Raw genomic sequence first — 13,081 nt, forward strand, 5'->3', positions numbered from 1 at the left:
GACGGTCCCTCTCTCCCTCTCTTCCGCTCTCCATCTTCCCCCGCTCCGCTCTCCTCCTCCCCCACCCCGCTGTTTGATTTGGGTCAGTTTTGCTCACCAGCTGGGATGAGATGTAGTCTCTACAGCAGCCGGATCCAGGGGGCTCCTGGCCTGCCGATCACGGGGGGACCCTTATCTGTGGACCACGCTGGGGCCCGTTTCTGGACTGACTGGGTGGCTTGGTTTGGGGAGCGCTGCATGTAGGGAAGGACTGTGAGCACCAGCAGCCTCTGCCTTGGCCTTCCGCCCCTCGCCCCCTCCGTGGGGCAGCCTGTCGCTCTGGAGTGTCCCGGCCTGGCCGGCTGCGGCCTCTCCCCCCAACACCCTGACGACGCCCTCATGCCTCTGGGGCACTCGCAGTGCCCCCTCCCCGCTCCACTACCGCGCCTCTTGCCTGTGCCAGAAGCCCACACCCCCGTCACCCTCAGCATGGGCGTGGTGGAGGCCATTGACCCGGACCCATCCCCCTGTCCCTCGCCCGTGCCGGGGGGCTACCGGCTGCCCCGCTCCTCTAGCTACAGCCCCCTGCAGGGGATGGGAGGGTCAGAGCTGGACCTGGGAGCAGCCGCTGGAGGGGTTCTGGAAGGGGGTGGGACGGCAGCGGAGCGCAGACCCCGTTTGTGGACCTGTTCTGTGAGACCTGCTCCAGACCCTGGCTCATCGGCTGGTGGGACCAGGTAGGGTTGGGAGGGCTGGGAGTGGAATGAGGCCAGAGAAGCGGCCATCTTGGATAGAGGTGTTTTGGAGTGCTCAAGTTTTCTTTTTTACCATACTACATCATACCCCATTGCTGTGTATAAGAGGCAACCATCTCTCAGTTAGGTCCATGAGGTTTCACATAGGCTGAAAATAGAGCCATGTCAGACAGTTCTGTTATTTATTTATTTTTTACTTCTGTGGCTTGGAGAATGAAAGGGGTATGTGGGACAGGGAAAAAGAACAGATGATATAAATGGTGAGGGGGGAGGAGTGTAAGAGTCTGAGTATGTTGTTGTGGATGAGAGGCATAATAGGGTGTACTGTAGGTTGGTGGGTGAGTGTTTATATTTTCCCTTACCGATTCTGTTTTTCACATTCTATGCATTATTTATGCATGTATTCACTGAAGGGGAACAGGCACAGAGTTTCTGAGTTTATTAACCCTCAACTCTACCCAGTGTTTTAAACTGTCTGTGGCACTGGGAATGTATGCAATAAACTCACAACTTACAAACTCCTAAAATATAAACCTTTTCTCTTCTGAGTAGCTTTTTCTCCATTTGAAGTGAATATTCTCTTTCCCTTAAAAAGTATCATATGTTGTAAATGGTTGTAGGACATGCAGTGAGATGGTTAAGTCTCTTGGGTTGCTCTGATACAGGATGTCCACCCCCACCCCCACCCCCCCCCCCCCAACCTGCTGGCTAATTCAGCCCCCTGAAATTCAGGAGGAGCAGCTCCTATGGTTGCACGTATCCCTGGGTACATATGTCAGCCATCAGAGGACTGACGGTGCCCCCCTGTGTCTCTCACAGCTTTGTGTTGCCACCGTGTGTTTCCTTAGTCAGTAGGAGGAGGAAGTGTGTTGTCTGTCCCTGGCATTGGCACTGCACTGGTCCTGGCACTGGGTATGTGTTGGTTGGCAGCTATGACTCAGCATTGTGGAACGAGGGCCTGCAGCAGAACTGTGTCACTGGGCTTGACTGGGCACCTGGTGCTGGATGACTATCTGACTGTTTAGGGCTTCTGACTGGGTTTCAGATACCTGTCTGTCTGTCCTATCGTGTCCTCATGTCCTGGTCCTATCAATGTCTTATTGGAGGAGGAGAGAGGGAATACATGGAGAGAGAGAGAGAGAGAGAGAGAAAGAGAAAGAGAGAGAGAGAGAGAGAGAGAGAGAAGAGAGAAAGAGAGAGGAGGTGGTGTGAAGGAATGGGGAGGAAAAGAACGGGTAATTCATGTGTCTGTCTGAGAAAGGACGGTTTAGGAGAAAGAATGAGAGAGAGAGAGTAGGAGAGGGGAGGGTTGACCTTGGGAAAGGTCAGAGACACCTGCCTACTCTCTCAGATTGTCACCCGAGCAGCCGCCGCTCTCCCATCATGTTGCAGGACTAACTGTGAGGAGGCAGTTGCTAGGGCAACCTCCCCGGTTGCCATGGAGATTATTATGTGTGAAGGATCAGTCAGTAGGACACAGACTGAGGGGTCTTGTCCGAATCGCACTGCGCCTGCACGTGACTGGCTCGGCTTGGAACCATGGAGCTTGACTTCCAGTCCTCAGACTCCTACTCCCCTTTGGTTGTAGATGCTATAATGTCATATTGAAATATGATTGTATGCAATGTTATGTTATCTGTTAAATCATATTAATCATTATATCATATATATGTTTCTCTCACCTACATTCCAGCAGTCATAGCACACAGGGTGACATAATCACAAACAAAAAACAGAGAATTATGATTTGGATGTAAAAATGTCAGCCATCTCACTATTTCTCAACATCGTTTCTTTGACAAGCTGCTGCAGTGAGCCCCTAAACAAGAGAGACATTCATGTTTTATAGTTCGCTAATTCATTCTTTAATTTGTAATTTACTACCTCCTACTCTGTGGCCTCATCCTACACAATGACCACAATGAATAGGTATTGGAATATTTTGATGCAAATACAAATATTTGTTTATACAATTTCAATACAGACATTGTTGACTTGTATGGCCTGTTTGTATGTGTTTTCACTATAGATGGACAGGTTATATGTACTTATTTGTGTTCAATTTCAATAGCCATGGTTAGGTATGGTGAGAAAATGTCAGAATATGATGTTGTTTGATGTTTCTACAAAAATATGAACTACTATATGGCTTTGTTCTGGTGTGGTTTATTGAGGTTTCATGAATATTTGGGGTTGTTTGGCAGTGATGCTTCAGGGCAAAGTGTGAGCCTGATGTCACAGATTGGATTTATTTCCACCTTTTCTGTTTACTGAGGACTTTGGTACTAATTTCCTCCCTTTCCCTCTCCCTCTCCCTCCTTCCCTCTGTATTGTCTTATTCAGTTTAAGAGGATGTTAAACCGGGAACTCTCTCATTTATCTGAGATGAGTCGTTCAGGGAACCAGGTATCTGAATACATCTCCACTACCTTTCTGGGTAAGTCCAACCTTTTACCTTTCACTGTTATTCCTGCCCATGTTTCCTGTACCGCTAGATGCCCCTACTTTATTCTCACCCCAAAACCACCCTATCAAAGCTGACCTCCGACTTGTATGGCCCTCAGATAAGCAGAATGAGGTTGAGATCCCGTCCCCCACCCAAAGGGAGAGAGACAAGCCCATGTGTCACATCAGTGGGGTGAAGAAGCTCACACACAGCTCCAGCCTGTCCAGCGCCACCATGCCACGCTTTGGTGTCAAGACTGAACAAGAGGATGCATTGGCCAGGGTACAAACACTGTACCTGTTATCTTAGGGCCATTACACACACACACACACACACGCACACACACGCACACACACACACACACACACACACACACACACACACACACACACACACACACACACACACACACACACACACACACACACACACTGGACATACACACACTCTCAGGCGAATGTTCCATAAATGTGCATCAAAATCAGTTAAAATGCTACAAGCCAAGACACAATGATGTATGTGTTTTTTGTTCCCTGTTGAACAGGAGCTGGATGACTTGAACAAGTGGGGCCTTAATATCTTTCGTTTGGCTGAGTTCTCCAATAATAGACCACTCAGTTGCATCATGTTTGCCATCTTCCAGGTGTGTGAAAAGGGCTGTTTATAACTTATGCATATTATTGTTATAATGACATGTAAGACATGATGATGTCGACTTTTCTATTCATGAATATGACGGTGGGTTTGTCTGTGTGCTTGATGCAGGAAAGGGATCTGTTGAAGACGTTTCGGATTCCCGTTGACACATTTGTGACCTATGTGATGACCCTGGAGGACCACTACCATGCCAACGTGGCCTACCACAACAGCCTCCACGCGGCAGACGTCACTCAGTCAACACATGTGCTGCTGTCCACCCCCGCTCTGGATGTAAGGGACAGAGACAAGCGACACGCCACACACATCTGCCCAACCACAGCTCTAACCTAGCCACATCACAACCACTGCAGTGTACTTTTACTCTAACAACAAAGTTCAGAAGTGAACATCAGTCTTCTGGAACTACACACTGTAAAACTTGGCTGCAGTTTCTACAGTAAATGACTGTAAGATACAGAGTAAATAAAGTACCACAAATATGTTTTATATGTACAGCAGACTGCATTGCATTATGGGAAATTATGACAAAACTGGAATGTTATACAGTACTGTAATCAGATCTTACTGTAAAATTACTTTAAGTACCTGACATCAGTCAGGGAGCAACTTATCACAGACGGTAGGCTGAACCAACAACACTGCTAGACTATACAACAGAGGAAGCAACAGTGGAAACCCCCAAACAACATCCCAGTAGGTATAATGGTAAGTAAGATACAGCATCATGAACACAGGAATACGATAATAATAACAATTGTCTTTTCCTAATATACCACTACACTAATATACTGTATACTACCGCTTTGGTTATGCCATTGATAATACACACCAGGCTATGCTAAAGGATTGTGGGTAATTCATATTACTGTGTTCATGTTGCTGTATTTTACTTTCCGGGATGTTGTTTGGGGGTTTTCCCTGTTAGTTCTTCTGCTGTATTGTCCATCCCTTTTGGCTGGGTTATTGGTTCAAGTACTGTAGGCCTACCGTCTGTGATACTGTCTATGTTTCAATACAACATTCACGCTACAATATTTATAATGTGTAAAATGTGTTGTTCTTGCTCACATTTTTGTGTTCTTTTTGGAACTTACCCCTGATTTGCAAACGTTTTAAACCAACAAATAATAAGTGTATTATTTGCTTTAAAAATCAATAAGCTATTGCTGTAGAAATTGCAGGAATTAATTATTACAGGGAAAATACAGTACAGTATTGTTTGGCAAAATACAGTAACATGCTGGCAACCGTGGTGCCAGTAAATTACTGTAAATGTACAGCGAAAGGTTTTACAGTGCAGACTAACTCGTGACACAAAGCCCATTATCAGTCTAACTGAACTCTGAACACATGGAAATATTAGGCCCTCTACATTACAACAAATGTCTTACACCTTTGTGTTCAAATATGGCGTCGATAACACTGTTACACATATTCTCCCCTCCCCCATCTCTCTCTGTCAGGCTGTCTTCACTGATCTGGAGATCCTTGCTGCGTTATTTGCTGCTGCCATTCATGATGTGGACCATCCTGGGGTGTCCAACCAGTTCCTCATAAACACCAGTGAGTCTTCAGAATAGAGACAGGCTGAGAAACACAGAACAGCACAGTCTAGCTCAACACACCACCGCTCCCTGAACCAAGGCACAGTCAAATACACTTCAGAATACAGTGTAGCACGACTAGAAGTAGTTGAGCTTCTACTACTGCTGCTGCTGCTGCTACTGTTAATGACAATGAGAGTGTGATTAACATTATATCTGGACTAGAACTGAATATTTTTTGCGGTTTAAGCTGTCCACGAGTTGGGTGTTTTTGTGTTCTGACCCAGTTTGTGTGTGTGTGTGTGGTGTGTCCTCTCTCCTAGACTCAGAACTAGCCCTGATGTATAATGATGAGTCCGTCCTGGAGAACCACCACCTGGCTGTGGGCTTCAAACTGCTCCATGAGGACAACTGTGACATCTTCCAGAACCTCAGCAAGAGGCAGCGACAGAGCCTGCGCAAGCTGGTCATAGATATGGTAAGTCCCCCCCCCCCCCCCCCCCCCACACACACACACACACTCAACATGCAACACTCTGAGCTGCTCTACTGCCTCGGTAGAAGAGTACCTTACAAGAGTTCTGCCATGGCTCATTTCGTCTATCCGTCTATGTTGATGTGATACTGTCTCACCTTCTCCAATTCCAATGTTCTACGCAGGTGTTGGCAACAGATATGTCGAAACACATGAGTTTGCTGGCAGATCTGAAGACCATGGTGGAGACTAAGAAGGTGACCAGTTCTGGAGTGCTGCTGCTTGACCACTACACTGACCGCATCCAGGTGAATTTTGACCTCTGAACTTACTGTACTGGCGGCACAAAAAAACCCCAGAGGAGAATGATAAAAAAACAAAAAACTTTGCTGTCAACTTGACCTCTCTACTGTCTGAGTTCCAGTTCACATACGTACTATGCATCAATACAGTGTTGTTTATTGAGACTGAAATATGACCCTACATCCTCTCTGTGTGTGTGCAGGTCTTGAGGAACATGGTGCACTGTGCTGACCTGAGTAACCCCACCAAGCCCCTGGCTGTGTACAGACAGTGGACAGAAAGGATCATGGAGGAGTTCTTCAGACAGGGGGACAAGGAGAGGGAGCGAGGGATGGAGATCAGTCCCATGTGTGACAAACACACTGCCTCTGTGGAAAAGAGTCAGGTACATAAACAGACTGTACACTGTCTCTCACACTGACACATGCACACACACACACACACACACACACACACACACACACACACACACACACACACACACACACACACACACACACACACACACGCACACACACACACACACACACACACACACACACACACACGCACACACGCATGCACACTCATGCACGTACCCTCCCGTGCACACGCACAAACACACACACACACACACACACACACACACACACACATACATTGCTGGTTTCTATCATGTTTAACAGTCATTTTATCCTTCTTACCCCTATTGTAGGTGGGCTTTATCGACTACATTGTGCATCCTCTGTGGGAGACATGGGGAGACCTGGTGCATCCTGACGCCCAGGACATCCTGGACACACTGGAGGACAACAGGGACTGGTACCAGAGCACCATCCCCCAGAGCCCCTCCCCACCCCCACCCCCAGACAAGGAGCTCAACGCCTGCATCGACAAGTTTCAGTTTGAGCTCACCCTGGAGGACAACAGTCGGGGAGGGCAGGGGGAGGAAGAGGATGAGGAAGATGAGGAGGAGGAGGAGGAGGGAAAACCTACCCCGAACCACATGGCTCAGGACTCCTGTCAGGGGGATGAGGAAGAAAAGAAAGAGGGGAAAGGAGAAGGCGTGGTCGAGAAGGAGAATGACGACATCATTGAGGAGGAAGGGGAGGTGTTGATGGAGGAGGTGGTAGAGGAGGAGGAGGAGGAGGGGGGAGATAAGCTGCAAGCTCAGTCTGAGGTTGAGGGGATGGAGGAGAGACACTCTGACATTAGCCCCTTGGAGGAAGAGGAGGAAGATTCATCCTCACCAGCTGATGACACATGAGTTCCACTCCTCTCTCCCCCTCCTCACATGCACACACACTCACATGTCCATCCTTTATTTTCGATGGCCAAACCAAGAACAAATAAGAACTACATAAACAATACAGACCTTTAAATCTATTTTTCAAAAAGGGAACAAAATAATATTGCTTAACGAAAAGTTATTTACACAGCAACTGTAGATTTGGAGTGGGAGCTGGAGTCTTTCCAGCTAATGCCATGAGGAACTGCGGACAAAGAGGAATTTAGTGGAGCATCAATAATGGGCCATTGAAGATAGTGTAGCACTCTGGAACTGAAATGCACACACACATAAACACACAAAACTCCCTCTCTCTCTTTCTCTCTCTCTCTCTCTCTCTCTCTCTCTCTCTCTCTGTCTCTGTCTATTTCTCTCTCTCTCTCTCTCTCTCACACACACACACACACACACACACACACTGTACTTACACATACACTCAGTGAGCACTTTATTAGGAACACTATACTAATACTGGGTAGGACCTCCCTTTGCTCTCAAAACAGCCTCAATTCTTCGTGGCATTCAATCCACAAGATGTTGGAAACATTCCTTTGAGATTCTGGTCCATGATGACATGATTGCATCACGCAATTCCTGCAGATTTTTCAGGTGCACTTTCAAGCTGTGAATCTCCCGTTCTACCACATCCCAAAGGTGTTCTATTGGATTCAGATCTGGTGATTGGGAAGGCCACTCCATGTGCATGAAACCAGTTTGAGACAACTTTTGCTTTGTGACATGGTGCATTATTATGCTAGAAGTAGCCATTAGAAGATGGGTAAATTGTGACCATGAAGCGATGCACATGGTCAGCAACAATACCCAAATAGGCTGTGGCATTCAAGCAATGATTGATTGGTATTAACAGGCCCAAAGTGTGCCAAGAAAACATTCCCCACACCATTACACCACCTCCACCATGAGAAGGTGTACAGGTGTTCCTAATAAAGTGTTCAGTGAGTGTATACACACACCACTAATGTAAACTGCACACATGTCAACACCCTTGATAATAATATATATGCCATTTAGCTGATGCTTTTATCCAAAGCGACTTACATTGCAGCAAGCGCATACATTTTTCAGTATATATAGCCCCAGCGGGAATCAAACCCGCAACCTTAGCGTTGTTAACGCCATGCTCTACCAACTGAGCCACACTTGACTGTGTGTGTTTGTGTGTGTGTGTATTAATGTGGGGAACATGGATTGGTAATTAATCTCTTTGGAAAAAGCCATCTCTAAATGGAGTATTAACTAGTGTCAGTCAGTATTAATAGTTCATGTTTGTTAGAATTTCAACAGGAACTCTGTTCTCTTCAGAAAATCTACACTTCTGAGTGACTTATTTTCCATTTCTGTCGGAAAGAAAATAATGTATGGACATCTACAGAGTAGGAGGAGAGAGAGAGAGAGAAGAGGAGAGGAAGATGTTGAAAGAAAGGAGGATACTGCGATGAGGGGGCCACAGGGTCCCAGCCCCTTTTTCCCTTTACAAGGAGTGCTACCGGTGCAAGATGGCTGTGTGCCTTTCTGAAACACCAGCTTCCTAAATGGAGCTGCCGTGAAGCAATGCATCGTGGGACAGGAGTGTTTGCTTTTGTCTTCATTTTTGATTGTCTCTTGTTAAAGATTTATCTTAACTGTTTATGATTTACTGTGTGTGTCACATGCTCAGTTCTTTTCTGTGGTGACATGTTTTCAGCTGTAAGTCTTCCTTTGTTGCTCTTCTGGTGATGAAATGTCTCAGAACTGTAGATAAGGAGAAGTCACTACCACTACCACACCACCACTACCGCCAGTGGACTGTCCTGCTTGATTTTCATACTTTTTTACTTTCAGAGGATAAGCCATGTGATGCTTTGGAGCATAAGTTTTGCCTATTTTCTATTTATTCACGGTTTTGCTAGATATGTTGAAGAATTGGAATAATCTCATCTGCAGCACAAATTCACAGATCATCTCTCACCCACTTACACTGTGTGTTCACGCTCCGTCTCCTGTTACATACTTCTTCAGTTCTCGCCAAAGCAAAAGATGGCAAACCCATCAAGGGAGAGTTGCTTTGAAGGAGCAAAGGGAGTTTTGTGAGGGTGGGTGATTGTAAGGCCAAACAGGGGAGGCTGGTGGAGGTAGAAAACCAGGATGGGCTCACTGTAATGTGTTTGATACCATTCCTCATTCCATTCCATGCATTACAATGAGCTTGTCCTCCGATTTCTACCTCCACCAGCCTCCCCTGGGGAATACTGTAGAGAATATCAGGGAGGATGAATACTAGGGGAGAGGGGAGAAGCTTGGCCAAAAGGAGAACTGGCAGTCCACAATCATCCTTGTTATGTTTGATGCTTTTTTGCCTTAATGTCAAATGCAGGATACATACCTGCCACTATGTAGATTTATAAGATATATTCTAAATATCCTAGTATATTTATACCACGTCTGTATGCCTCTATCTGTGAGTATTTGTGTGTCCATACACGATGTACCAAGCATCTGCATATGGAGGGGAAAGTGTAACATTGCGGCTACATGTTGCTGCAATGTTATAGCCAATATTAATAATGTGTTTTGTTAGTTGTGAGGGCACAATGACATATTTAGCTCAACCTGAGGGGGTGCAGATCAACAGACAGGATGTAGAGAGAAGATTTTTTCTCAAAATACTTTTCTTATTTAAAATAAAGTAGGTTAAGGATTGCGAGAGAGAGAGAGAGAGAGAGAGAGAGAGAGAGAGAGAGAGAGAGAGAGAGAGAGAGGGAGAGAGAGAGAGAGAAAGAGAGTGAGAGAGAGATAGAGAGAGAGACAGAGAGAGACAGAGAAGACAGAGACAGAGGGAGAGATGTGTGTATGTTTTCTGTTGTCATGTGCTGTGTGAGTCATCACTCAGTCACTCAGTCACTCACTAGCATCACCATGCCTTGTTGAATGACGTCAGGATAACCAGTTTGATCAGCACAACTGGAATAGGTCACAATTTGGAATTCTTGGAATTCTTCACAGGGTAAAACAGGTATAGCTGTTATAAATGCGAAAGAAGCTAGTTTCTGCTGGTCAGTAACTAAGCTTATCTGCAAAAGCCTGTGCCTGATGGAATAGGAGACTGGATGTCTGACCAGCTCTGTGATTGGACAGGAGTGTTACTGCACAGGCCTTTAATTGATGGAATAGGAATCCAAGGTTACTGTCTCAGTTACTGGAATAGGAGATTCCCATATGCATCTGCCTGTCTTACTTTGAAGATGTTGCTTTGTTTTTGTGGCTTTTTGTTATGTCATGAGCTATAAAAACAATTGAATTGCCATTTTAACACAATACTGTAGCAATCGTTTCTTATTAAAAAAAAGTATTCAATTGATTAATTGCTGCCATTCTTTTTAAATAATGAAAAGAAAACCATGGGAAATACCACATGTTTTCTTTGAACAGTTTGTGTACAGTTTTTATTTTTGTATCATTATGGTGGACGGTCTAGAAATTGAACTATAATTACATATTGATAATATATCTATACGCATTATCACAGCTTGTTTTGTATATATTGTAATGTTGGATTGTAAATTATAAATTGATTCAAGTCACTATCACTGACAATTAACCACCTTTATTTGTAACGAGAGGTAGTCAAAGACCTGAATCACTAAAGCACTATAAGCTACATCCTCACTCTTTCATCTTCTTTCTCTTCCCCTCTTTCCCTTCTTTCTCTCTCACTCATTGAACTGTATCCAAATTGTATACAAAGGATTAGTCATCAAAAAATATTTTGTACCAGCACTTTATTTTTGGCAGGTAGTGAGGTCGGTGATATGTAGAAGTAGTGTGTGGGTATATGTGTGTTGGAGGATTGGTAGTTAACTGTCACACACTGATTGCATTCCATTGGGCCTGGTCCCAAACCGTTGTATCATTATACTACTCCATGTTAGCTCATTCCCTGTGTTCCAAGACATGATCAACAAAAAATATCCATGTGGGAGTGGTTGCAATTGTTTGACAGATGTGTATGGATGGAGTCACATGTTGTGTGGCTGAAGGAGCGAGAGGAAAAAAACAAGTTATGTCCTGAAAGGTTCATGACGAAGCCATTTCTTAGAATGATCTCCACCTCTACTTCGTAAGTCACTTTCGTCATTTAGACTCCCTCTGAGAACAAATCTCTGGGCTTTAATTCATGTGTTACTTGTTCACAAGTTAGGAAATTAAATGGAAAAAACACTATGAAATGATTGTAATATTTGTAAATTATATTGCTGTAATGTGTAAAATGTGTCCAAGTTATTTTTTATTATATTATTTTTATGAAAGGTTTTCCTCTGAGAGAACTGAGGTGTCATTTTGTGAATAAAATGCATTTAATAAGCAAACAGCTATATATAAAACAATTATATATCAGAATATTTTTCTTTTATTTCACTGTTCGGTACTGTAAAGTGTGTTAAAATTACCAATAAAGGAAGATTTTTTATAATATAAGCAAATAGGTTTCCTGCATAATGGCTTTTATTTGTTGTTTCTTGCTTCAAGATCATTTCCTCACACACACACACACACACACACACACACACACACACACACACACACACACACACACACACACACATCTATATAGAACACACATGTCTTTAGGCCTAATGTCAATATATATATTTCAATTTAGGCCTAAAGACATGTGTGTTCTGTAAGTTATATTAAAAAGCTATTATCCCACCTTACAGAGAATCAACATATATATAATCAAAGAACAATTCAATGCCTGTGCATAGGTAAGTGAAATATGCTAAAGTAAATAAGCCTGCTGTGGAACACTACACAGAATAAATATATGAGATAGGCCTACATACTCCCTACAATGTAATACATAGGTTTGCTTGATACACAAGGATCATCATAACAATGTTTCTATAATTTCTGCTTTCTCACAAACCCGGCCTACTATATACCAACACTTTTGATGGAACCTCACTTTGACAGATGAGACAGCAAGACCACCTACACTAAACACTTCACTTGTGTGCAGGTGTTTCACATAGGATAATGCTTTATTGTTTTAGTAAACTTACAATAGTCAGAGTATGAATAAGGAAGAAGCTACACTTCCCTAACAAATCAGGATAAGCATACCCTCAATAGCCCACCCCTTCAAGAGTGAACCCTGACAACATAGCTTGTTGTGCACTTCTCCACATGGATTTATAATGGGATGAATTGGTGCAAGAGCCCAAGCTTACACAAAACCTATGCTTTTGAATCGATATGGGGGAGTCCACCACACAAGGTGAAGGGTGAGACATGAAGCGCAGCATATGAGCCTCCATGTACCATACAATACCCAACCCATGAGATGGCTGCCTCGCTTCAGAGAGCGATAAGCGGAGCCTCTGTCATCTATTCCTCGCATCCTCCATCCTCACTTCCTTCTCAAAACCCATTGGAGGAGAAGCTCTAAGTTCCTCCCCCTATATATTCTCCTCCAATGGTTTTTGAGAAGGAAGCGAGGAGAGAGGATGCGAGGAATAGATGACAGACTATTGGGACGGACTTCATAAGAAGGCTTCAGATGTGCTTGTTACTGTTTACCCAGCATGCTCCGCTTCACAGTTTCCTCCAATCACTGGGTCCAATACATATTGTAGTCCAATCAGAGGAATA

The 13,081-nt window shown here is 44.3% G+C and overlaps 1 protein-coding gene across 1 annotated transcript in view; it reads left to right on the forward strand.

Annotated features, from left to right (window-relative positions):
- pde4a (phosphodiesterase 4A, cAMP-specific) overlaps positions 1-11,910 on the forward strand; it is an 18,555-nt gene extending 6,645 nt beyond the window's left edge. The window contains exons 7-15 of the mRNA XM_083676894.1: positions 3,078-3,171; positions 3,299-3,462; positions 3,725-3,823; positions 3,946-4,110; positions 5,304-5,403; positions 5,708-5,862; positions 6,045-6,167; positions 6,365-6,547; positions 6,857-11,910. Coding sequence (XP_083533020.1) covers positions 3,078-3,171; positions 3,299-3,462; positions 3,725-3,823; positions 3,946-4,110; positions 5,304-5,403; positions 5,708-5,862; positions 6,045-6,167; positions 6,365-6,547; positions 6,857-7,408 — 1,635 coding nt within the window. The 3' untranslated portion in view covers positions 7,409-11,910. The remainder of the gene's footprint in view (positions 1-3,077; positions 3,172-3,298; positions 3,463-3,724; positions 3,824-3,945; positions 4,111-5,303; positions 5,404-5,707; positions 5,863-6,044; positions 6,168-6,364; positions 6,548-6,856) is intronic.
- Positions 11,911-13,081: the final 1,171 nt, after the last annotated feature.

The sequence above is a fragment of the Argentina silus genome (assembly GCF_951799395.1).
Source record: "Argentina silus genome assembly, chromosome: 9".
NCBI lineage: Eukaryota > Metazoa > Chordata > Actinopteri > Argentiniformes > Argentinidae > Argentina > Argentina silus.